General features: G+C 43.0%; 1 protein-coding gene across 1 annotated transcript in view; it reads left to right on the forward strand.

Annotated features, from left to right (window-relative positions):
* Nucleotides 1-23,597, forward strand: part of EEPD1 (endonuclease/exonuclease/phosphatase family domain containing 1) — a 65,732-nt gene that overhangs the window by 12,042 nt on the left and 30,093 nt on the right. The window contains exon 2 of the mRNA XM_074540454.1: nt 21,253-21,304. Within this exon, the coding sequence (XP_074396555.1) occupies nt 21,253-21,304 (52 nt within the window). The remainder of the gene's footprint in view (nt 1-21,252; nt 21,305-23,597) is intronic.

Consider the following 23,597-nt stretch of genomic DNA (forward strand, 5'->3'; position numbering starts at 1 on the left):
GCAAAAAGAAACTGAAAGCAAGAAACTGGAGAGAGATCTGTATACTGGTTGTCTATAGGTTGAAAGGAAGTTGCCTCATAGACTTGCTTCTATCTTCAACCTCATATTTGAAGCTTGCTCTTGCAGCCTGAACATGCGTCCCCCTTCCATGTCCTCTTTCCATCCCTCCTGAATCCAAAGCCTTTTCACTGGTTTTACTTGGCTTTTTGGTATGTTCAAGTCTTGCCATACCTTGAACACATCCAGTTATCTCAAATGCTGCTTGATCAAGCCTTCGCTTTCACACCATGAGGGTTGAATGAAGTCATCTCTCACCTACAAGGCTGAGGATATCAGTTTCCTTGGATCATCTGTGATACTTCCCCCAAATCATTCTGATGCCATCTTCTTACTCCAAGATGTGCTGCTGCATTTCTTTCTCTGCTGAGGCCTCTTGCCAGGCAGTTTGAAAATCAGTGCCTTTTAAGATAGATCAAGTTTCAGGCAAAAGCTGCCTGAAAACTGCAGCCTCGCCTTTTATGTCTGAGGGTGTTAGGAATTCTTGCAATTAGAGGAGGCTCTTGTACCATTGCTTTAAAGGAAAAAAGTATTTATGTTTTCTATCTCTGTTCCTCAGAGGCACTAAAAGCTCTGCAGAGAAATAAATTGTTAGCTTCCTGATGTGTTGGTTGTGGTATTATTTTTAACTTCTTCGAGCAGTTGTTTCAAAGGAGTTTGTGTGTACGTTAGGCACTTGGCAGTGTGAGTAGTCAGTATATTTTCCTATCTGATTATGCTGTGCGGGTGCGTGCTGCACTGACAGTTTATGGTTCCTCTTCCATATGCATCCTATCTTCCTGAAGATAGTGTTGGAGATGTCAGCTCTGTGAGGAGAGACTGATGAATTTATATCAGAAGAATCTTTTTTGTCTAGCAGCTCTTCAGCACAGCACTTTGTTCAGAATATCTCTTAAAAATAGAAAGTACTGGAGGAATATCAGCTTTGTCATGGTGATGTCGTTCATCATCAGTTCCCAAACTGATTTGGCTAATCCCTGGTATTAGTAGAAGAAAGCCTGAGTTGCCCACACAAGGTTCCCTGTGCCCCAGTTTTTAGAGTGCTTGGTGAGATATTTTGGATTATTGTTTTGGAGTCTACAGCCAGACTAGCACAAAGTGTGTGTACTCACTTAACTCATACCTAAGTGTGTTTTTCAGTAGGAGTGGAACTATGATGGTCTAAAAATTTCAGTTCTTCTGGAGATGAGACTTCCTTGTGTATTTATCTGCTGCAGGCCAATTTCATATTATCAAGGAGCAAGGGTCATACAACAGCATGAATCCAGCATCCAAAAAGAGCACAAAGATTGTTGCTTCCCTTTTTATTACTCCCTGTGCTTGGCTCAAGTTTCACCTCCCAGGTCTACTCCTCAAAACTGGGATGTTCCTGGAAAGGCTGTCACATCTAGAAGTTTTTTTTCCCACTGAATTGGTGGTTAAACTTTGGACAGTTTTATTATCCCTTTTTTTCATCCTGCTGAGTGCTTCATCCAATCAAATACTTCTGCATGTTTCCCTGTCACCCTATTTTTATGTCTTGTTTACCATACTGGCATTTTGCCTTATGGGTACAATGAATGGCAAGATATATTTTAGTACTGTGTTATTGCCTATAGGTACTAAATTACTGGTTTGATTGTTTTTATAGGCTGTTTTTATAGCACAACTTTAGGAGGCAGTCAGTCATGCTAACAAAGTCTGTATAAGGCACACCTCTTCAAATAATCTGGAATGATTTCCATGGAGCAATGATTACTTCCTCCTCAGAATAATCAAGAAACAGGAGTGGGATCAACACTGTTAAATGTTTATAGTTTCTTCTCCATGACTTTTAGACCTGCAGGTTGTAAACACCATTGAGAAGAATCACTGGTGCCCTCTTTATGTTGCCTTACGTGCACTATTGAAGTCAATAAAATTGTCACCAGGCCTCAGCATTCAGTGTTCTTGCTCATTTTCCCTGGGGATGTCTGCACTGCCAGCTTCACCATTTCCCCAAAACACTGATTTTGGGGTGTTACCACCTGCTCAAGCTTGGGAAGATCAGTGGCAACCTGGAGGCATGCAGGGCATGGCAGTGGGGGGCCAGGACATCAGGGAGAACCTATGGGGAACATCTTCACGAGCATCCACATAATCCTGTTTCGTGCCCTGCATGTAGTTTGTTAAGAGCTTGTTTGACTTGGAACTTGTTAAGAGTTTGCCTTGGATCTTGTTACAAAACATGTAAATCATATCAAAAGCTGCACAAGACATAATTTTGCACCAGTATGTGCATCCCATCAAGCACGATTTCCTCCTGTCATCCCTTTCCAAGATACATTTGCACTTCAGCTCCAATATTTGGAGAGCTCTGGGTCTGCATAAAGCAGACTTTCTCATTCCCACAGAAGTCTGGTGTTTCTAAGACTGTTTTGTGCCGAAGCCCCTGACCTAAATAAGGTTAAGGATCTGGGCCACACAATTAGCACCCAATGCCAAGAAAGGAAAAGCTAAACTTGAGCCACCATTCCCCCCTTGGCCAGGGCTGCTCTGCATAGGTTGCTCTGTAGTCCTCTTGCATCCTTGTGCTGTAAAGGCCATTCTTATGTGCAGACGTCTCCGAGCCTGGCACGCAGGGGTCCTCTGTGACTGAGGAGCTTTCAAAACTCCTTCCTGCATGTCATTGTGCAGCTAGGAGCTGGGATTGCTTCCAGCTCACTGAAGACACTCCGACATTGTTCCCTCCTAATCCCCTCCTTCTCCCAGAGCATGGTTTTTCGGAAGGCTAGCATGTTCCCTTGCTGGCTTTCCAGGCGGGAACACAAGCGGCGGTTCCTGGGAATAGCGTAACCCTGAATTAGCGATGAGCCAAGGCAGAGGGCGGCTGCATGGTGTGATGGTGGGATGAGCCCTTGGCTCTGTGCTGTGTGAGGGAGGATGCCTGGCTAGCCAGGCTGGCTTGTGGCTGGGCTCCATTGATCTGCTTGCTGGCTTGCCAACAAGAAGCACAAATGTTCAGCAGTGGTGGGGATGGGTTTCAGCAGGAAGAAATGCTGTTCCCCCATCCCCCTTCTTGCAGCCACTCTGAGGTTGATCCACACCTGGTTTGCTGTTTCATTTGTGTGCTGGTAGCCTGGGGAAATAAAAGCAGGTTAATGGGACAGGGAGGAGGGTGCTTTCTACTGAAGTGGCTTTTTTTTCCCCCAAACCCAGATACAAGCAGAGAGAGAGAGAGAGAACAAGGTAATGAATAAATAGAAATATTCAGATGTCTTTACAAGGGCATCTTTCAGTGCAGGGATTTGACCTTGGAGATTTGGATTGTGTCATTTATAAGATGGTGGCCTGAAGGTGTGGCTCCCAAAGACTTTGCACATCCCTCAAGGCATTCACTGGTCCAAAGGGAAAGAAAAGTAAAGGGGATTTATTCCAGCTAAGTTCTGTCACTTTTTCCTGCCTTCTAGCAGGTCAGGATTACAGGTGAAATTAGAACTTCTGGAACATCTGGCTGTGCTGCTGTTTCACTCTGCTGCTCCTTCTGATGTCATTAGCTGTGTGTATTTGGAGCACTGAAGGAGATATTTAAGGAGAGGGAAGCTGGGATTTTTTCAGGTTTCCTTCATATGATGAGAACCTGTAAACATCTATAGCCATGAGCACCAGCCAGCATGACTAAATTAATGCACCCTAATTAATGGTGGATCTATGGTGGGTCCTATCTATTCCCTAAATAGATGTTGGAGCCTCCTTTGCAGTGTCAGGCTCTAACTTTGAAGTTTTTCCTCTTAGCAATAATGAAAAATGGTGAAGATAGTTTCTGAAAAAATAGCAGAATGAACTTAGAGCTACACTTAACAACTTTGCAGGTCTGATGTGATCTGTGGTCTCACACATTTTGCTTTCATCCCTCAGAGCATGTCCTATAGAAAAGGCTATGTTCCTGGGAGACAGGACAGCTAAAGTGGGAGGTGGATAGTCAGTCAAATCCCACAATGATATGCATGATCTTAGATTGGATATTAGGAAAAATTTCTTCACTGAAAGGGTTGCCAAGTATTGGAAAAGGCTGCCAGCCGAAGGGGTTGAGTTGCCAACCCTGGAGGTGTTTAAAGGATGTGTAGATGTGGTGCTTAGGGGCAGTTTCAGTGATGGACTTGGTGCTGTCAGGGTAATGGCTGGAGCTGGTGATCTTGCAGGTCTCTTCCAGCCTAAGCATTTCTCTGATTCTATGGGTTGCCACTGTGAGCTTTGGGTCACATCCTGGTGTGACGTAAAGGGCGCAGCTGTCGGAGACACATGGCTCCACCTCCTCCAGCTAGCCCACATCCCTTTACCTCACATCCTGTAGACACGATGGGTATTTCCCTTCTTGAAAGAGGGCTTTAAAGCATTATTGTGTTTTGGGATGGGGGTAGGGCAGGGAGGAAATCAAAAGCCCAGCATGCTGGCTTTGCTGACTTAGGAAATTGGATGGTTTGCCTTGTGAGGGATTTCTTCAGTGCAGAGCTGGTTGTGAAGTGGTGGTTTGTGGCAATGTTGACTAATTCATGTTTTCCTGCCAGAGGAGGGGTAGAGTGATCCCAACAAAATGTTGGTTCTGCCTCATGGGGTAACACAACTCCCTTTGCACGTTGTCTTTGTATCTGTGCACACACAGGTTGCCCCTGCTTGCTCATCAGAACAGGTTATCTCTCTGCTTCTGGCTGTGGTCAGCAAACTTCAGCTGGTGGGAGGTTTTATAGTGACCCAGGCTCTGGGAAGAGCACCCTGCCATCCTTTTGAATGAAGGGAGGAGCATCACTGCTGAAGATCTGTTCCAGTGTTAGCTCAGCCTCTTCTGCCCATGCTGACTACTAAAATGTGTAATTTTTTTGCCTGAACTATTTGTGCTTTTCTCTGAAGAGGAGAAGGACAATTTAAAATTCTCCTTTCTGCTCCCTTCTTCTACCCCACTTTTCTGGGAAAGCTGTCCTTAGCATTTTCCTCTGTGCTTATATCATGAGATATGTAACATATGTTGTGATCTCATCCCGATGCTCTCCTAAAAGAGGAAGGCACGACTGCAGCCTCTGTAGCCTTTCTTCCCCAAGAGTACTGCTTCTTTCCTCATCCTCCTGTGTCTCTACATGGTCATTTGTACCTCTGTCCAAGTGAGACCACCTAGTCTTGTCATCACTGCCTTCCTGAGCATCCTTGGTAAGAGGTTGACTATGATCTATGGTGTCACCCAGAGACCCATCCTACCTCTTTGCTCCATTAAGGGTCATTTTTATGTTTCCTCATGCTCCTGTCCCCAAGGATGGTGCTGCTTAATGGTGACCTTACTGAGATGCCAGGATTGCCATCTTGCAGTCAGCTTTTTTATTCAGTGAAGTGACTGAATGCTGCTGTACCTGCTCTCTTTTCATCATCTGTGACATGGCCAGTCTTTTCCTGAATATTGGAGTTTCAGGCATTGGGGAAGCAGTTGTGATTTTCCTTACTGGCTTATATGTATATGCCACAGCAGGGTTATCATTTGCTCAGTGTTTTATTGACTAGCCTAGTGAAGCCAGTGAGCCTCTAAGGGGCCACAGGCATTTCAGCTGTCGATTAAGACTCAGGAAGCCCCAAGTGCCTGATTGACATTGTGTATAAGAGGAGCCAGCCTGATGGGGCACTGTGCCTTCCCAGCTGCTGTTCCATGGACTCCCCTTCATCAGGAGAAAATGTGGATGTGGAGGCTTTCCTTCTTCTGGGTATCCTGGCCACCTGGACTGCAAACCAACATCAGTCCCACTGAAGTGATTAATGTGTCTGGAAGCTTCAGTACTCTTAATGTGTGCTGCACATCTGCAAAAACCTGGAATGCTTAGCCAAGGTGAATGGAAAGGAGAAATGGCTTCTGCCTCCAAACCCCTTCTCCTTTTTGAACCTTGAGTTATGGAGCAATAAACAGGAAAAGGAATGAAATCGCCTTTTGATGCTGTGCAGGTATGCTAGAATTATGCCCTATTAAAAGTTCAGTAAACTCTATTAACCTTTCTTACACTGCTATAACTTGCATAACATCAGGAACTTCTTTGCCTTACAGTAGTACAGAGGCTGTGTCATGTGTGTGCTATTTTTCTCTTTTCTCTGTAAAGCAAAAAAGACATGCTGGTTTTGCTTAACCAAGGGAGATAAGAAAACTTCCTCTTATTCAGTCCTGTGGCAATGCAATCCCAACCCAATACTATCCAGCTGAATTTAACCATGTGGAGACAGCTGCCTTTGGCAATTTTTATTTTTATTAGTGAGAGGGAGTGAGAGTCAGTGTTTCCTCTCTTTCAGTGTGAATCCTAGTAACCCCTAAGATGTCTGGCTGGATCCCTGCCTGTGCAGGGTTATTTCAGTTCAGGCAGTGCACACTGCTGCAGCTTGTGGCAGGCTGCATCCACTCACAGGCAAAGCGCCTTAAATCTTTGCCCTGCACACACTGTGTAGCGCAAATAAGAAGATGCTGAGAATCATGTGTTTAACAAAATCTTCTTTCCATGGCTCTTTGAAGAGCTTTAAAAAGATTTATTTTTTTTTAAATCCCCAACAAGCTCACAGTCTTTTAAAATTAGAAGGATTCAGGATTTTACTTTTAAGTTTACCTGTACCCTCTCTAAAGAAAAACCTTTGGTGACAAAGCTGACACAGCAGAATCGTGTTTATTGTCCACTATTATGCATCTGGTAAAGCAGATATGACAAGTCCTCTTTTCTTTAGACCTTAAATCTTTCCTTTTTTTCTTAGTGGATACTAGCAGGCTGGTTAAATAGAATTCCTCCGCAGATGGAGTCCTCTGTAATTTATGTAATAGTCATTTCTACAACTTTTTATTGTAACTGGTTACATACCTGCATGCTGGCTGTGCGCTGCAGCAGTTGTGACAGTTTGCAGACATCAGTGTTTATTGAGAGCTCTGAAATAAAATGAATGCCCCTTTACATCCTCCCAGCCTTTGTGATTTCTTAGGTGTTCTGCTTTTGGTTTGAACTTTTATTTATTCTGGCTTATTTTTAAAACAGCATATGGCCATTTAGGATTAAGCTGCAGCTGTTCAGTGTTTGGGGATTTATTTGATGCCCTTTGAGAAAGAAACAGACTTCTGTTGCTTAACAGGGCCTTGCTGAGAAGAAGACTGACACTTCCTGTTGCTCTCCTGGGCTTCTAAACTACCACTTGTCATCCACCAGGTTTTTCCTCTGCCTCCATAATTAATCCTCTGAAAACCAGGGCTTGCAATTTGTAATCAAGATTCTAGCTAGGAGGAATTTGACTAAACTGTGGCGGGGGACAGGGAGGAGGAAGGGGGGCTACGACAAAAATCAGAGGAATGATCCAAATAGTGAGGAGTAAATGCTGAAGTAGTGAATAATGCATTAATGCTGTCCTTAAGTGGGAAGTAGGAGCCCTGTCCACGATATAATTAGCACTTATATAAATATATGCATTCCTGCACTGTAAAATGTCTAAATGAGGAACTAAAACATGAGGTGGTCTAAGTGGAGCAGACTGTGGCTGGGAACTGTAGCCACTCTGGGTCAGTCCCACCTCGTTTCTGACACGATGCTGCATGAGTGCACTCACTTCTCTGTGGCTTCAAGCACACTCTGATCTGTGAAGAAGAAGCAGCACATGTCCCTGAGATCTCCTGCTAGCTTCTTGTTACTCTTTCTCAGCACCCAGAGCTGATCCAGGTTAATCTGGGAGCTTCTTGTCTGCCAAGTAAATTGGCTTCACTTAACCAGCTGCTGAATACAGCTTGCTGAGCAGGAGTAGTGACTGCTCAGACCATGGTGTCTGCAGCTGCAGGAGACAGCCAGACTATGCCCTGGCTATTTGGGCCATCACCGCTTGCTGCCTCTGTAGAGCATGTGCAAGTCCACAGGGAATGGTGTATGGAGACATTAACTTGAAATTACCCAGGCAGGAGAGCTGCTGTGTGGTGGGAACATGGCATGGGGTGAGTTTTCTGAGTGGTCACCTATGGAATTTGATCAGTCCTGCTGCCCAGTGAGGGAGATAGAGCCCTGCCATGGGGTCAGCCCAGGAGGGTGGATGTGGCCAGCATGGTCCTGGTGCTGGCACTGGGAGCAGGTGCCTGGGCAGTGCTGTTGTGTTTCAACATGATGCTGCTCTGCCTGCCTTGTTCAGCTGTGCTGTACTATTCCTTATCAAATTCAGGGGCACTTGGAGACTGACACTAATTCTCATTTGTTTGCTTTTTATTTGTTTGAACACTCTGACAAAGGCAGGGGTTCTGTTGGCTATAAAGTCATGACTCATGCTCTTGAAATTGTAGGAAGTGCTCTAGGAATTACATGGGATTCTGGCTTCATTGCTGTTCTGCCCATTCACCTGGAGTTTCAGGAGGCTCCACTTCGATGGCATTCCTCTTGAGCTTCCACAGGACATGGCTTTTCCTTAGGACCAAGGGGAAACTGTGAGCTGTCATGCTTCTGTGCACAGACCTCTGCTGCAGGGAAACGTTTACTAGGCAGGCTGCTGTGCACAGTGTTTGTGCAGACATTGACCAAAAGATCTGCTTTTGTAACAGTGCCAGTTATCACAGGCAGTATAAACTTCTGTGTGTGTACACATTTAACACTCTTGATTTGAAACTTACTCTTCCACATACAAGTATTCCACAATTTAAAACTCCCAGTGATAACTTCCATCACAGAAACTTAAGATTTTTCCTCTTCTCTAGGAGAAATAGATCACTTTAATGAGGCTCCTTAACTGATGGAGTTTGTCCTGATCTCAAAGTCATAAGATACTAGAACAAAGAGGCTGCTGTGATAAGTGAATGTAAAGTAACTCAACTGTGCTATTTGCTAAGCACATTATACAACAAGGGGAAAAACCTTCTGCTGTGCTTTAGTCAAGGAAACTTTTAACATGGCACATTAATAAACCCAAGCCAGAAAATGGCACACAGTTTAGGACTAGGCAGGAGCTCAAATAAAGGATTAGTTGTCCTCCACCTACCTCATTCCTGGGGTGTGACTGATTTGACTGTGGTCTCGTCGTTGGTGAGACATCCCTTTTGTGTATCTTTTGGTCAAATATTTCACAACAGCATGTCATCTGCTGTGGAGGGCAGCTTCAATCTTGACAGCAGGCTGCAGCCCAGAGAGCCTGGGAACCACCAGAGGAGATGCTTACATGGACAGAGGTTATGTCCTGTTGTCTCCTGTTATGAGAGATGAGAGCAGCAGGGAAAGTGGAAAAACCCTCTGCCATCCTTACCATGTGTCTTTAAAGCATCTGGCACAAGCTGCTGTTGGGGCAGGGGAAAGAAAAACATTACTTGACCCCTGTATCTGGTAAGATAAGCCTGTTCCTCTGTCAACAAAGACCGTTTGTGGCAACAGATATTTGCCATGCAGGATAATTATCCTTTATGATGAGTAATAAGTTATTATGCTGTATAAGAGTGTGTAATTTGAGGGAGTGGCCACTGTAGCAGATGGTAGCCCTTGAATCCAGAAGATCCTGAAGAAACTCAGCTGTGTCACTGACCTTGTGAAGCTCGAATGGTAGCCCATAGCTCAGCACTGCAGGTAAAATAACTCCCTGCTTTACAAGTGGGCAGTTGGTTGGTTTGGGATCTTTAAAACAGGCATTAAAAGAAGCTTCCTCAGTCAGAAGCTGGTGCAGCACTGGAAGATGTTATCTCAAGGTCTTGGTGTTTTAGAGGTTTTCAAGACTACAGCTGACCTCATGGTAGCCCTGAGTTGAGGACACTGCTGCATCAAATGGTCTCTTTTGACCAATGCTCTTGTGTTTGTGGCTCTGCAGTACTGTAGAGACAGGCACACAGGATTTGGTTAGTAGAAGTGTCTTATCTTTGCCACACACAGTCTTAAGGAATTTTCTGAGATGCAGTGCAAAAAGTGAAAGGTAGCAGCCTGTGGAAATAGGCCATAGTCTGCTTGACTGCATGTTTGCATTGCTTCTACTTTCTTTTTGCATGGTCTGTCCCTTCTGCTTGGTGTATGTCTGCCAGCAAACTGAGCAGAGGCTGGTTTGAGGACAGCTGTTGGCCGGGAGAGTGTCGACTCAGCCAGTTTTTCTGACTTTGAGAGCTGAAGACGGATTGCATTTGCTCCTGGATTAGAGTTACAGCTATGTGATGCATCCACGGGAGGTTTAAATCCCAACCTTTCCGTGTTACTCCGATACTCGGAGCACAGGCTATATGCGGTTGTGGCTTTTGGCTAACCAGAGGCTTAAGCTTCACATAACCCTCATCACACTTCAAAGTCATTACTGAAGTACAAAACAACTGGACTGATAGAAAGACTGTCTGCTCTGTTATTTGGGTTAAAGTTATATAAATGGCACTCCAAATGCCCCATAAGCTAAATTCCCTTTTCTAATGCAGTATCATGTGATGTTGTAGATGAAGCTGATAGGATACTTTTGTTAATTAGCTCTTGGAAAGAAGGCTTTTAACTTCTTACCCTTATTTGACAGGTAGTTTTCTTATCTAATTTGTGCTTTCTGTGGGCTCTTGCAGATGCAACCTCGGTATTGGGTGACTGTTGTTTTCTCGCTACAATATTCTTTGCATTTCTGGCAACGCAAGAGTGTAGTGTTACATCAGTGTAAACAAAATTCTTTATGGCTTAAGATCAACACCACTTGTAAATAGAAGTGAAGACTGACAGAAGGCTGAGATGTTTTCTGTGCCTTTTCTGACATTTAAAGGCTTGGGTGCAAGCAAGATGGAGGAGTATCGTCTTCACTGGTATGCAAAACTGATTTTCTGCCTTTGCTGCCTCTGGCCTGCTCCTCTTCACAGTTTTCCATTTCTTCACTTTTTGTTTTGGACTGTGCAATTGACCTCTGTTTTAGGAGGGTGAGTATTCATGTTCATTCAAAGCTTGGGTTGCTCTGTTTTCAGTAACCTTTGCGTGGGCTAGCTGAGTGACAGTTTTGAGGAATTCTCATCTATTGTGACCTTTCCTTCACCATCTGGGATAGATGCTATAAGGAGAGCACCCCAGTTGTTGGCAGTGGGTCCTGACACCATTCCTGTGTGTGGAGCAGCAGATGGCTGTGCTGACTGACGCTGCGCTGTGTTGACATGCAGACTCAATACTGTTAGGCTAGGCCTGCTCTGGAGACTTTTGTTGGAGTCATAATGCATGAATGTTATCTTGTTAAACCCACACTTTGCCCCCTCTCACGGCGACAAGATCTCAGTCACCTTGACACTCAGTCTTTGGATGCCTGCCCCTTGCCCTTGCAGAGCACTGGTGTCAAGGTCTTGTCACCAGCTTCCCAAGCTCCTCTCTAGGAATACAGGTGGGCTGGCTTTTGGCCACAGAGTGGGAAGTCCCTAAAACATACAGGCTGCCTGCTAATGCAGTTTCTGCTTTGTTTCCCACCTGTTATAATGATGCACTTCATTTTAGCCTTTTTGTCAAAATGTCCTTGAATTTGTGAGACAACATAAGCTGCTTGTGAAAGAGCCATGGAGAAAAGTGCTTGACCAAAGCACTGCTCTTGGTTTCTGTAGTGCTCCTTTTCCCTCATCGCAGTGCCTCTCAGTAATTTTGTAGGGGTCTCTTGGAGCATTTCTTGTGCACATTCTTATGTTTCAATACCCAGTGTTCAGTGTCTTCTACCACTTAAACAATTCCATTTTGGCACGAAGTCTTCCGCAAAAGATGCGCATATGAAATGCACAATGGCTGTGGCACTTCGCCAGCCTCTTCGAGGTAGGAGCCAGCTCTTGAGAGTCAATCTCTTTCTTAAGAGTGTGCTCTAAAAAACTGCAGAGTTCTGTATCCAGATTCAGCCAGGAAGCTTCAATACTCTTTGCACAACACCAGGATAAATCTTAGTGGCACTCAGGTGTTACCGGCTGATCGTAATTGCACTGCCATAAGGCTGCACCATTGCTCTTGAGCAAGTATTTTGCAAAGCAAACTGCCTTTCCCTGTGTAAACTCATTTCTCTGAGGTGAGGCTGTGCATGTATGGCAAAGTAATACTGCCTTAGGTTTCTGAGGCTGAATAAAGGGCCATGATGAGCTTTCACATGACAGCTTGATGGCATATGGTTCACATACCTAGCAGAGAAAGGGACGTGGGCTATTTCAAATCACATTTTATTTTGCAGGGACACAGAAGCATATTTTTAAAGTAAAATCCCAATTAACCACTTTGCATCCCAAGGCCCCATAATTTTGCTGGAAGCTTTGTAATTCATGGCAGAATGGTAGTGTCGTGGTGTGCCCTTTCCAAGTACATCCATTTATTTAACTAGAGACTACTCAGTTTTTCCACTGCTGTTGTAGGGCAGGATTGGGTGGGAGAAGGTGCTGTTTCTGGAACTAGGAGACTCTACCCCAGCAGGGAATGATTCAGAAAATCCAGAAAAAGAGCCAAATGTCAGAGACTGCGTACACTATAACATAAAGCCTATATTTGGAAGCTCTAAGTCACCTTTGATTTTATGACTTTCTAAGTTTTTGTTTTCAGTGTTGATCCTCCTCCCTTATTGGACAGATTTGAATAATTCAGTGCAAGTTAAATAAGCTGTTCATGTCCAGTTTAATGACTCAGAAGAAATCAATGTTGCCACAGACACAACATTCTCTATGAGTCTTTTTCTTCCTGTGGAATTATAAGGAAAAAAGCATCTTTTGAAAAATTAAAAAATAAAATCATGTGACTGTGGACATTATATGGAGGATTTTGCCCAACTTCAAAACAATTGAGCATAAGGTGAACTGGTTTGGATGAAGACATTATTGTTCTTAGCTAAATATAATAAGAAATTAAATACTGAGGAGGAAAAGTGCATTTTATCATTATGTGAATTAAAAGGCAACTCCCCCCCTTTTGTTTTTAATGCAGGGAACTGATTTTGGTTTGCTGTCAGAAGGGAGTTGCAACAACTGGTGTAATTTTTTTGTGCATAAATATAACACACATACACACAGACACGCCACTTGCAGTAGTACTCTCTTCTGTTGCCTGAATTATCATGTAGTGAAGTGTTTGTCACAGGAGCAATCAGTGGAGGTGGTGACAAAGAAGCCTGCTGGACTGTCATCCTGAGTTTTGAATGATTTTGGGAGTTCAGCTGCATTGCCACTGTATGTAATTGGTTCCTGTTAGTATTTATGCATGGACAAGATTGCTGTGTTTAGTATAATTTAATATAGGTATTTGATTTACTGTTTCTTTATTCATTAGGTTACTATTTTGTAGTCATTATGTTCCTGGCAGTCTCGGGCCTTTTGTGGTTTCATCTCATGCGTTTGGGAATTTGGGACATATTTTCAGCTGCCTAGTCTATTTTAAACTCTTTTTTAAAATTAAAAAAAAAAAAAAATCAACAAATAATGGGTTAGAACAGATTGATCCTTTTGAGCCATTTGCCTAATTAACCTTTGCCTCTCAGGAATCAGCTTTGATTCTGTTCAATCAAGTGCAATGTATCCCAGCCCTTAATAACCAGCATTTCTTCTGAGGACCTTGGAAGTCTTCCCTGACTTTTACTTTTCTAACTGCTGCCACTCTCTTGGCATTGCACCAGCTTGCAGAGATTGAATTGGAGAAGGACAGAAAAGAGTAATAACAGGATATCAAGAGAAAAGGCCATAGGATGGCCTCTAACTTAATCAAGTGTTTCTGAAAAGTACAGTTAGCACAGTGCTTGAGACTTCAAGGTACTCTGCACCTCAAATGCAGATTTATGAACCTACTAATGAAAGAAAGGACAGTATTTACGTGTGCATTGCATGCACCCAAAGGATGACCCTTCTGGGACTTCCTCTAGTGTAAAAGTTTGGGGGAATCTTCTGAGAGACTTTATACAGATAGAAAGTCTCTTCACCCCCCCCCCCCCGTCTTCTCCCCCCTCACCTGAAAAAAGGAAACAATTAGGCCCAAGATCTGATCCTCTATGTGGAGAAAGAGGTAAATAGGACTCTTCCCAGTTGCTCCTAAATTACTCTCTGATAGAACCTCCCAGAATTTGCACAACTGTCCTGATAAAGCATCACTGCTTCACAACTCAGGACACACCTTTTCTGGGCAGATGGATAAGGGTGATGTTTCTTTAGCCTCACAGAGGTTCTCTGAGTTTTAAGGAGCTCCCCTCTTAATTTTGCTGAGTGTGACTTGCTCTGCTTACTGATGTAGTGGAAGTCTGTATGCACAGCAGCATGGATTTCATCCATTTGGAAATAGCTTGGGTTGGGTGTTTCCAAGGAGGTGGTCAAGAAGGCTTCCAGGTTTCATTATACATGATCATTCACATGTTTCCTGCAGTTGGTTGTGGTTTGGGTCATTGTGAGCATGTTGTATTCCCTTCCAGAATTCTAGGAAGAAGGTTGCTGTTCTTGCAGCCTTTTGGTTTTTCTCTCATGCCTTGGGAATGCACAATGCTCAGAGTTTATGAATCATCGTTCTGTCTCTGCAGTGATACAGCTGCACTGAAACCACAGTATCAGCTAAACATAAATCAGATCCTCAGTGCAAAGTTCATAGGTCCTGCAAAGGGATGGTTTTGCTGCAAATTTGGGGCAGAGAACAGCACGTGGAGAGCATCCCTGAATCCAGGGAACCACTGAAATAGGAAAGAAAGAAATGAACTATTTCAATTGCCTCCTGCCTTGTAATGCTGCTGTTCTCCCTCTTCAACTCTCAGTTGTAACCATCCATAATTCATGTTTTCCTTCTTCTAGTTCCATTACAGTTTCCTTTCTCCCTGTGACAAATACTTCAATCACTCACATAATGTAATAGGATCCATGAATGCAAACGTCAGGGTGGGAGTGTTTGTGTGGCCTGCACTGCATTGCCAATTTGCTTGATGGATTTTGGCTTCTCTGCTCCTTCCATTTACTCCTGGTTCCCTTTCCAACTGCAGTGCCTTGATCTGCTTTTGGGTTTCAGACTATGCTGCAGGCAAATCAGCAATGACTAGACTTTGAAGAGTATCTGCTTTTATCCCAATGAGGGAGCTGCAAAAAAGTAGCCTAAATAAATTCATCTATTTTATAGTTGTGTATATATATATGAATGTTTTAAAAATTATATATAACATGTATATGATCTGTTTTATGTGTATCTATAGTATAGATAGGTATAAATACATTTAATATCTAGGAAATGCAGCTCCCTGATTTTATCATTATTTCTTCTTACTGTGGATACATTTTTTCCTGAGAATCTTCCAACACATTTTGTTGTGTCATTAGCTGGCAGTTAGTCCCAAAGCAATATGGCATAGTATTCCCATCCAAGCCTTTAAGCTGACTTCAGAAACTCTCTGGTGGCTTCCAGCAGCCGTTAAGATGTGGCACTGGACACAGTTTTTCCTTCCATTTAAGGAGTGATTGAGAAGATGCAGATGCTTTTATTGGAAAAGGCGAAACTGGGGATTTTTTCATCATCCAACTTCACAGGGGTAGATGAAGGAAGTATACGAGGCTGAAAGTCATTGAACATGCTTTTCTTTCCTCCTTCTGCTTTTGTTTTTATGGGGGTGTGAATAAACAGGGTCTTGGGGGGAAATGACTACTTTGTAAATGGGATATGCCAGCAAAAATAAGATATATTTTTACAGTGCATGCATTGATGAAAGCCTTAAAAGTTGCTCCTTCACTGTGAAGGCATCCCACTTAGGTGACCCATTGTCGTGGTCAGCGTGGGCAGCCCCAAAAATGGAGTGCCACAGATCCCTTTGCAGCCCCAGGATGCTCAGACTTGCTCCCCCATCATCTCACTGTGTTAAATTTAGTCTGCTAAGTGCTGTTGGTGGGAGCCTGCTGTTCTTTCACCTACCCTTGTACAAGGTATTCATCACAGGGGCAGGCAGAGTCGGGGAAGAGAAGCCTGGGTCCCATTAGTCATTAGCAAGGTCCAGCAGCAGGTTTATATTTAAAACAAACAGCCAAACAGCAAAACAAAACAAAACAAAAAAACCCCAAACCAAACCCACCCCTTCTATACACACCACTCCCCCCCACATATCCTCACACCTGTTTACGCCACAAGGATCTGCAAGATCTGTGTTTATTGTTTATCTGTGTTTGCCACTTTTGGGCTTTACCTTTCCCTGCTCTCCATCTATTACTCTAAGCATCTAACTGTGCTTAAAACAATCAGAAAAGAGTTAATCACAGCCCTTAACCTCAGGCTGTTGACAGCTGGGGCAGCAGGGACCACCACAGTCCTCACAGGGAACACATGCATACATGCCTGGGGTGCTTCCCCATCCGTATTGTTACTCGCCCCATCATCCAGCAATGCCAAAGGAAAAACAGGGACTGTGAATGGTGATGAGTGTGCCCTTTCGACAGCACAAGTGGAGATTAAGGTGAGGAATGGGGAGAGCAGGCAGCTGATGGAGAGTGCTCCCTCCCAGGTACCATTAGCACAGCTCAGCTGCATTTTTTTTCTTTTTTTAGTCCAACTCTCACATTTCATGCCCATCTCTTACAGCAGAATAGATTTAGGAGCAAGGCTGGTTTGGATAGGTTTTCAGATACAATTTTGACATACAAATTTGGTGGCCCAAGTGGTTTTGCCCAAGTGGTTTTGTCGTGTTCTTTTTGTTAACTAACTCACACATATGTGTCTGTCAGTAAACACTTCAGTTACATGCATTCATGCTCTGCTCTTAGATATATAAGTGTTCCCTAAAACTTCACCATGGGCCATAATATGTTTGTGGGATCTCATCTCAAGAGCAAAGAGGAAGAGTATGTAGACTAGAGGAATGGGAGAAAGGAATTATTTTATGTTGCTCAAAATGGTTTGGGATTGAGTGGTTTTTGCATGGGCTATTTATAATAATGTCTGTGAGTAGCTGAAGGAAGATTTGGTGCAGCTGTATGCTGAAGAAGGCAACAGAAAAGCAAGAGAAGGCAAATGGCATTTCTCAATGTTGTTAACTTTAGGCTTATGCACTGGCTGATAGAAAGCACGAGAGTTTTAGAAAAACTCAGGCCTGGAGCAAAGGTATGTAATTGAGCTTTTGTAGGGCACCGTTGTGAGGCCAAGTGTTCACTTAAACACTTCACTGAGTCTCTGATTGCTGAACTTAATGCTTCACATTTTCCTCACTTTCTCCTCTTTCCCCTTTCCTCAAAATTACCAGCTCCATGCTGTGCTCAGCTCTGCAGAAATAGGTCACTGTGCTCACCGATGCTCTGCTCTGGGGACCTTCTCTCTTGACAGTGGCAGCCAAGTGACCTGTGTCTGTAATGGCTGAAGTTCTAGTTCTGTGCAGGGGTGGTCCAGAAATGGACTGTAATTCTAAAAACCTTCCTACCCCTAAAGCACCCTTCAAACTGATTTTGGAGGAAGCAGCTTCTCTTCCTCAGGTAAAGACGTGAGGTGCATTCTGCATGGATGGAGCTGGGATCTGCCTTGTGCAGCAGTCTCAGACCATCCCATCTGCCTTGCTGCAGAGCCATAGATTCTCTGGTTTGCAGGCAAATGCCCCTCTAGTGGTTCTTAGGAGAGCCCCAACATTTCCCACGGCAAGAGAAGATGGGATTTTGTGGGCAATGTGAATTCAAGCTGGGGAGTGAAGCTTGGTGCAAATTAAACGCTGTCATGATGGCTCAGGGTGAACAGGAAGCCATCAGCAGGCAAGGGACCTATCTGCAAGTTTGCAACGTTGCAAAAGACTGCCAAAAAAGACTAAAATTACTCCAGGGTATGTGGGATTAAAAAGAGAAACCCAATGCTACTTGTTTTTGAGTAGGAAGACTTTGAGGAAAGGATTGCAATGATACCCTGAGGTGTAGAAATGTGTTGAAGCTGTAGGCATTTGCTCAGCACTGTGACTAATCTTCTGGAAACCAAAAGGAATTCCCTTAGAGGAGAATGCCGTGCGTCACCCATGGCCAAAAAAAGAGGGAGTCATGTTTCCTTGACAGCACATCATGTTTGCATATTTTCAGTGCTGGAGGAGAGTCCTTCATCCTGATCACTGCATGTTTTCAAGTATTTTCAATGTGCCTGGGGTGCCAGGATATTAATTTCAATAGCTTTGTTTAAATAGATTGTATAAGTAATTCAGTCAGTGAGTATTTATAATAGAGTTTCATATTCAAGCAGAGGCATTTTCAGTATAGTTACTCATATTACAGCTTCTTAACCAGTACATTTTAAAGCTGGGAAGTTAGAGCAGACTCTCCAGGAGCCATAAGGTTTCTTTGGGAAATATGACTTTTCTACAACGTTTTTCATGAGTTAGTAGTTGCACAACATGGTTGAGGATGAAAGAAATAATGCCAAGGATATACATAAATAGAGTAGTACTTCAGTGTTGTATTGTGGACTGCAAGAGCTTGGGCTTCAGCTTTGGCTTTTGCATTTCATTTGAGTTTTTCTTAATTGGAGAATTCCTCTCCCTCTTTTCCCCCAGTTACTGTCTGTATTCACATCTCCTTTGAAATCCTTGTAGAACCAAAAAGCTACAAACAGCAAATGAAGTTATGAGCTGCTCTCAGTGATTGTAAGATTGCTGATGTAGTGCCTAAATAAGCAGCCTGAAATATTTTTGAAGCATCAAATGCCCAAAGCAGCAGCCTTGGAAGAAGCTGCATTTCCAAGCTGACATTGCATCAAAGTAGCACATACTAATGGTGCTTGGAGCTGCTGGAAGAAATAGCAGTAAATAACTGGTTATCAAGAGCAATTTTCTTGGCTGTAATCCAATGGACAGAGAGAGTGTCTGTGATGGTGCTTTAAGGAAAGAAGGATCTTGCAGCTGATTCTTGTGTTTGCAGATTCCTTTTGACCAAGAAAAAATACCTGAGGTATTTTCAGGTGTCACCTGAGGAGAAAAGAGTAAAGTACTGGGCAAACACTGATTTCTTAATTTGTAACAGCAGAGAAAGTCTTTTTCTCTCCAGGAATCAAACCAAAGTTGCTGCAAATCATGCAGCAGCTTTGAATTGAGATTTGATTCTAACCCTGCATATGCAGTATCTCTGCAAGAGGTTAACCCTTTGTCTGGTTTCTTCACCACTGAACAAGGGTACAGCATCTCCATAATATAACGAAACAAAGTAAAAAGATTCCTGCCTCCTGTTTCATTACTTGCTTCTCTGCGACTGGATACTTTAAAAAAAATAAATACATAGCAGTTGAGAAAGTTCTTGTGGGGCTTTACAGGTGTAAATGGGAAGGAAGATAGCTTTTTACAGTGAGAGGATGATTTTTAATGAAAGTGGTACTTGCTTTTAGGGCAGTCTACATCTTTCTTCTGTAGCTATTGAGTGTCACATAACTCACATATAACATTCTAGAAATAAATCAGTCAAATGGTAGAGGCATCCACAGCCTTGATTGATTTGATTAAGTAATCAGAAAGTCTAGCTTCAAAAAGAAAAAGACAACAGTAATTTGCATGCTCCCAACCCATGTGTGCATAGACTTGCAGCCACCTTGGCAGCAGCCAGGTGCCTGTGAGCACCCTGAGTGTGTTAGCCTACCTCCCTCTCAGCTGTCCAGTGTATTTCTCAAATGCACTGCAACAGAGGTGAGTAATTCAAAATTAGGTGACTCCTGAATTTATAGACAGGTCTTGACTGTGCCTGTGTTGTTCCTGCCTGCGTTATTGTTCTCCAAGGTGCATCAGCTAAGGCTGCTTCTGAGTTGGACACAGCACTGTGGTGTTTTTTAAATGGAACTGCCTTCTTTGCTTGCTGCCTGGCCCATCTTTATTTTGCATGCTGGCTGAATTGCAAGGAAAATTATGTTTACAAATACCTTGTATTGGTTTTGTACTTTCCCTAGCTGCCTTCCAGTTCAGCTGAATTTGTGTGTGTGCAGCCTATTGTGTTCACCAAACAGTAACACCAAATCACACGTCCCCTGCTACCACAGTGGTTGGGCTTTAATGGAATACCTTTTTCATTTTTCTGATTATCCCACTGCTTTCTGAACCATCTCCACCCTCTTTGTCTTAGTAATAATAGTCTCTGCAGACTAGAAATGCATTGTCTGTGGCTATTTTATAATTCATTGGGTATAGGGTTTTTATGATACCTTGAAGACACTGGAAGCTAGAAGTCCATTAAAGTGAAAGCACATTGGTGCTTAGGGATTAGGCTGTGAATACCTGCAGTGGGAAGCCATAGAAAGACAGGACTAGAACGGTGCTTTGCCAGCTGCTCTTGCAGGATGGATGTATATAATTAGCATATGAGGTGTCAGTGGATGCTCAAGAATTATGCAGTTTTGCTCTGAGGATTTGAAAGGCTAATAAAACTTTTTGTATTATATCCTTTGGCAGGCTTCTGTGTTGACTATTCACACCCTCTTGAATATAAGCTTTTAACTATACTGGCTTTTTACTGTGTCTGTGTGCAGGGTGGTGAGAGTAATTTAAACAATATTTATATGCATCATTTGATTCTTCTATTGCCATAAAAATGTTTTTGTATCCCCGGGTAAAGGAAATTATCCTCTGGAGTTCAAGGATAATATATTAAATGACTGGGTTTAAGACTGGGTAAGGGAAGTGAGCCTGTGCAGTTGCAGTACAGGTATGGAATCCTGTTTGAATCTCATAACCTTGTTGAAGTGAATGAAATTCAGGGTGCAAGATTTAGCCCCTAGAGGTAAACCTAGAAAAGATTCAGTAGGTGAAGAAATTTGGGATTGATTAACAAAGGGCCTTACAAGAATAATAATTGAGGATTACCTTTCTACCCTAACTTTAAATGGTGGTGCACATTTCCCTCATCTCTCCCTCAAATTGTTTCTCCCTCTGAGCTGGGTTGTCTTAATTACTGCACCTCATATGTAATATTGTGAATCCCTGGGAATAGTTTTTTGGGATTGATAGAAACCTGTTGACACTGAGGAACAAAGTTGACTACAACTGATAGAAATGTCTGGAATAATTTTCTGTGTTTGTCATTCAGAAGATCCTTTGGTGTTAATTTGGGATATTGCAATAGTAACGATTGATGCAGTTTCTCTGTCAGGCAAATTCAGATATGCTTGTAACTTGGAAACCAAAAAATCTGCTTGTGACAGCTAATTCAAGGCAAACAAAGTGTCACTGTCTCTCTTGCTTTGTTTTGTTTTATCATGAGCATTTATTGTATTTCTTTTTTCAAGAGATAGGATAAAAACAATGCTGCAGTTCTGCTGTTTCTTCAATTTCTGTAATGCTTGCAGTAGAGTGATTAATTCTCTTTTTCTCTGTTTTTTCTTACAGTATCAAGCTTTTGGCTGTGCAGGAGCTGGCTGACAGAGAAGCATTGGAAAAGGTATTTTAAAATACATCTAATGCAATTATTGTAACAGATTTAAGCTCTTAAAGCCCTCTGTGTAAGGTATGCTTCCTGACTTCATGGAATACCATGCTGCATAGAGTAGGATGTTTTCCTAGCTACATAGTGCATGAAGGCAGAGGGTCAATGTTTTGTCTAAGCTGACTGTGTGCTTTTGGTGTTTTCTGATTTTACAGCAAGCTTGGGGTAAGCAATGCTTAATAATAATCAGTAACTGATAAATCCAGCGTTGCTCTTCATCCAAGGGTATTGCAAGCACAGCAGGCTCAGGTCAGATAAGTGGAAGAAATTCTTTCCTGTAGGGGTGAGAAGGCACTTGAACAGGTCCTTCAGGGCTGTGGATGCCTCATTCCTAGGAGTGTTCAAGGCCAGGCTGGATGGGGCTCTGATACCTGGTCTGGTGAAAGGTGTCCCTCCCATGGCATGAGGGTTGGAACCAGATGATCTTTTAAGGTCCCTTCCAACCCAAACTGTCCTATGATGGCCTGCTTCTGGATGAAGAACCAAATTTCTTTCTGCTTTATGATTCTTCTGGCCTGGCAAGTAGGACTGGACTCCCAGTGCCCATACTGGGATCAGTGGCTCAGTGGCTCACCTTCACTTTTCACACTAACTCCTTCACCTCAAGAGCAAGGAGGCAGCATGAGAGACCTTTTAGCATGCAAAGAAAACAAGTGGATTCTGAGCCCCGTTGGAAAAACTGCTGTCCTAGATCAGGCATTGAGCTGGTCCTGATCCAAGCACCTCTGTACCTACGAGTAGTGTGGAAAGGCTCAGGGAGGAAGGAGCACCCCTTCCCCTGCCTTGGACACATCCTTGTCTGTGTGAGGGAGGATGTCCTGCAGTGCTGTGCTCGGGCTGAATCTGCTGGGTACTCTAGAAACAATGAGTGAAACAAGATAGACCAGCAGTGGGTGCTTCAGCCACTGACTGGAGATGCATTTCACCAAGAACCTTCGTACACCCCAGTTAATTCACACAGGGCTGTGGTATTTGCTGGGTCCCCAGGATGACTGAGGAATTGAGAATCTGACTCCGTGTTCTTAGAAGGCTAACTTATTATTTTATGGTATTATCTTATATTCAAGAATGCTATACTAAAACTATACTAAAGAAAGGATTCTTACAGAAGGCTTAGCAAGATACTAATGAAAAACTCGTGACTGACTCCTCAGAGTTCGACACAGCTGGACTGTGATTGGTCATTAAGTAAAAACAATTCACATGTTGGATAATCAATCTCCAACCACATTCCAAAGCAGCAAAACAGGGAGAAGCAAATGAGATAATTATTGTTTTCATTTTTCTCAGAGGCTTCTCAGCTTCCCAGGAGAAGAAATCCTGGCAAAGGGATTTTTTCAGAAAATATGACAGTGACGTGGGGCATCTCTTCACTGGTGTTTGTCAACTCTGATTTTGACTTGAAGAGGTAGATTTTGATAAAAGGCAGTGACACAGGACTACGCATGAGACATTGTCATTTTTCACACATGAACAAGACACGGTTCTCAACCACTCATTGTGCAAGTCAGGTTGATCTTAGGAAATTTTCATTGTTTGTAGCAGTTGGATCCTCTGGCTCCTCACACCCTGTACCCTTCCCACCTTTCCAGCAGACCTGTACCTCCCTTTGGCCCAATGCCTCCAAAAACATGGCCTGCCAAGGTTAAGTGATCTCAGCCTGGTGGGAATGGCAGTTTGAGGCATTGTCTGAAGCGCTGCAGGAAGTTCTTCAGAAAGGCTCAGCCTCAGAAAAATGATCTTTCTAAATTGAGCTCTCTGAATATTTGATATCTGCTTTCATACAATGCCAAGCTTAAAGAATTTACAAGGCCAGTTTAGCCCTATGGAAAATAACAGGCTTGAATTATGTAAGTTCAAAGGAATTTGCTGTCTTTATTTTTTAAGTATAGGAGGGGAAAGAAGCTCACAGAATAGAACAAAATCCCTTGTCCAGCCTGTTTGCAGAGTCAGGTTTTGAGAATACTGTGCTGAGTTTTGTATTTGTAAGTCATTATTTATTAGTATTATACTGCAGGAATACAGAATATTATTAAATTATAATATTTTCATATTTATTCTAAAATGGGTTTCACTGGTTTTCAAAGGGAAGTTTCTTTTAAAGTAGCTATGGACATGGTAACTTAAAACTGTTTTTCCTGTAGGACACTTTCCAGTCTGTCATAGATGGTTTTGAACTTTGGAAACTTTCTTGTTTCTAAATTTTGCTGCCCAGCTTTGAAAGTGTTCTTATATATTTTTGTCACTT

The sequence above is a fragment of the Zonotrichia albicollis genome, chromosome 1 (genome assembly GCF_047830755.1).
Source record: "Zonotrichia albicollis isolate bZonAlb1 chromosome 1, bZonAlb1.hap1, whole genome shotgun sequence".
Classification (NCBI taxonomy): domain Eukaryota; kingdom Metazoa; phylum Chordata; class Aves; order Passeriformes; family Passerellidae; genus Zonotrichia; species Zonotrichia albicollis.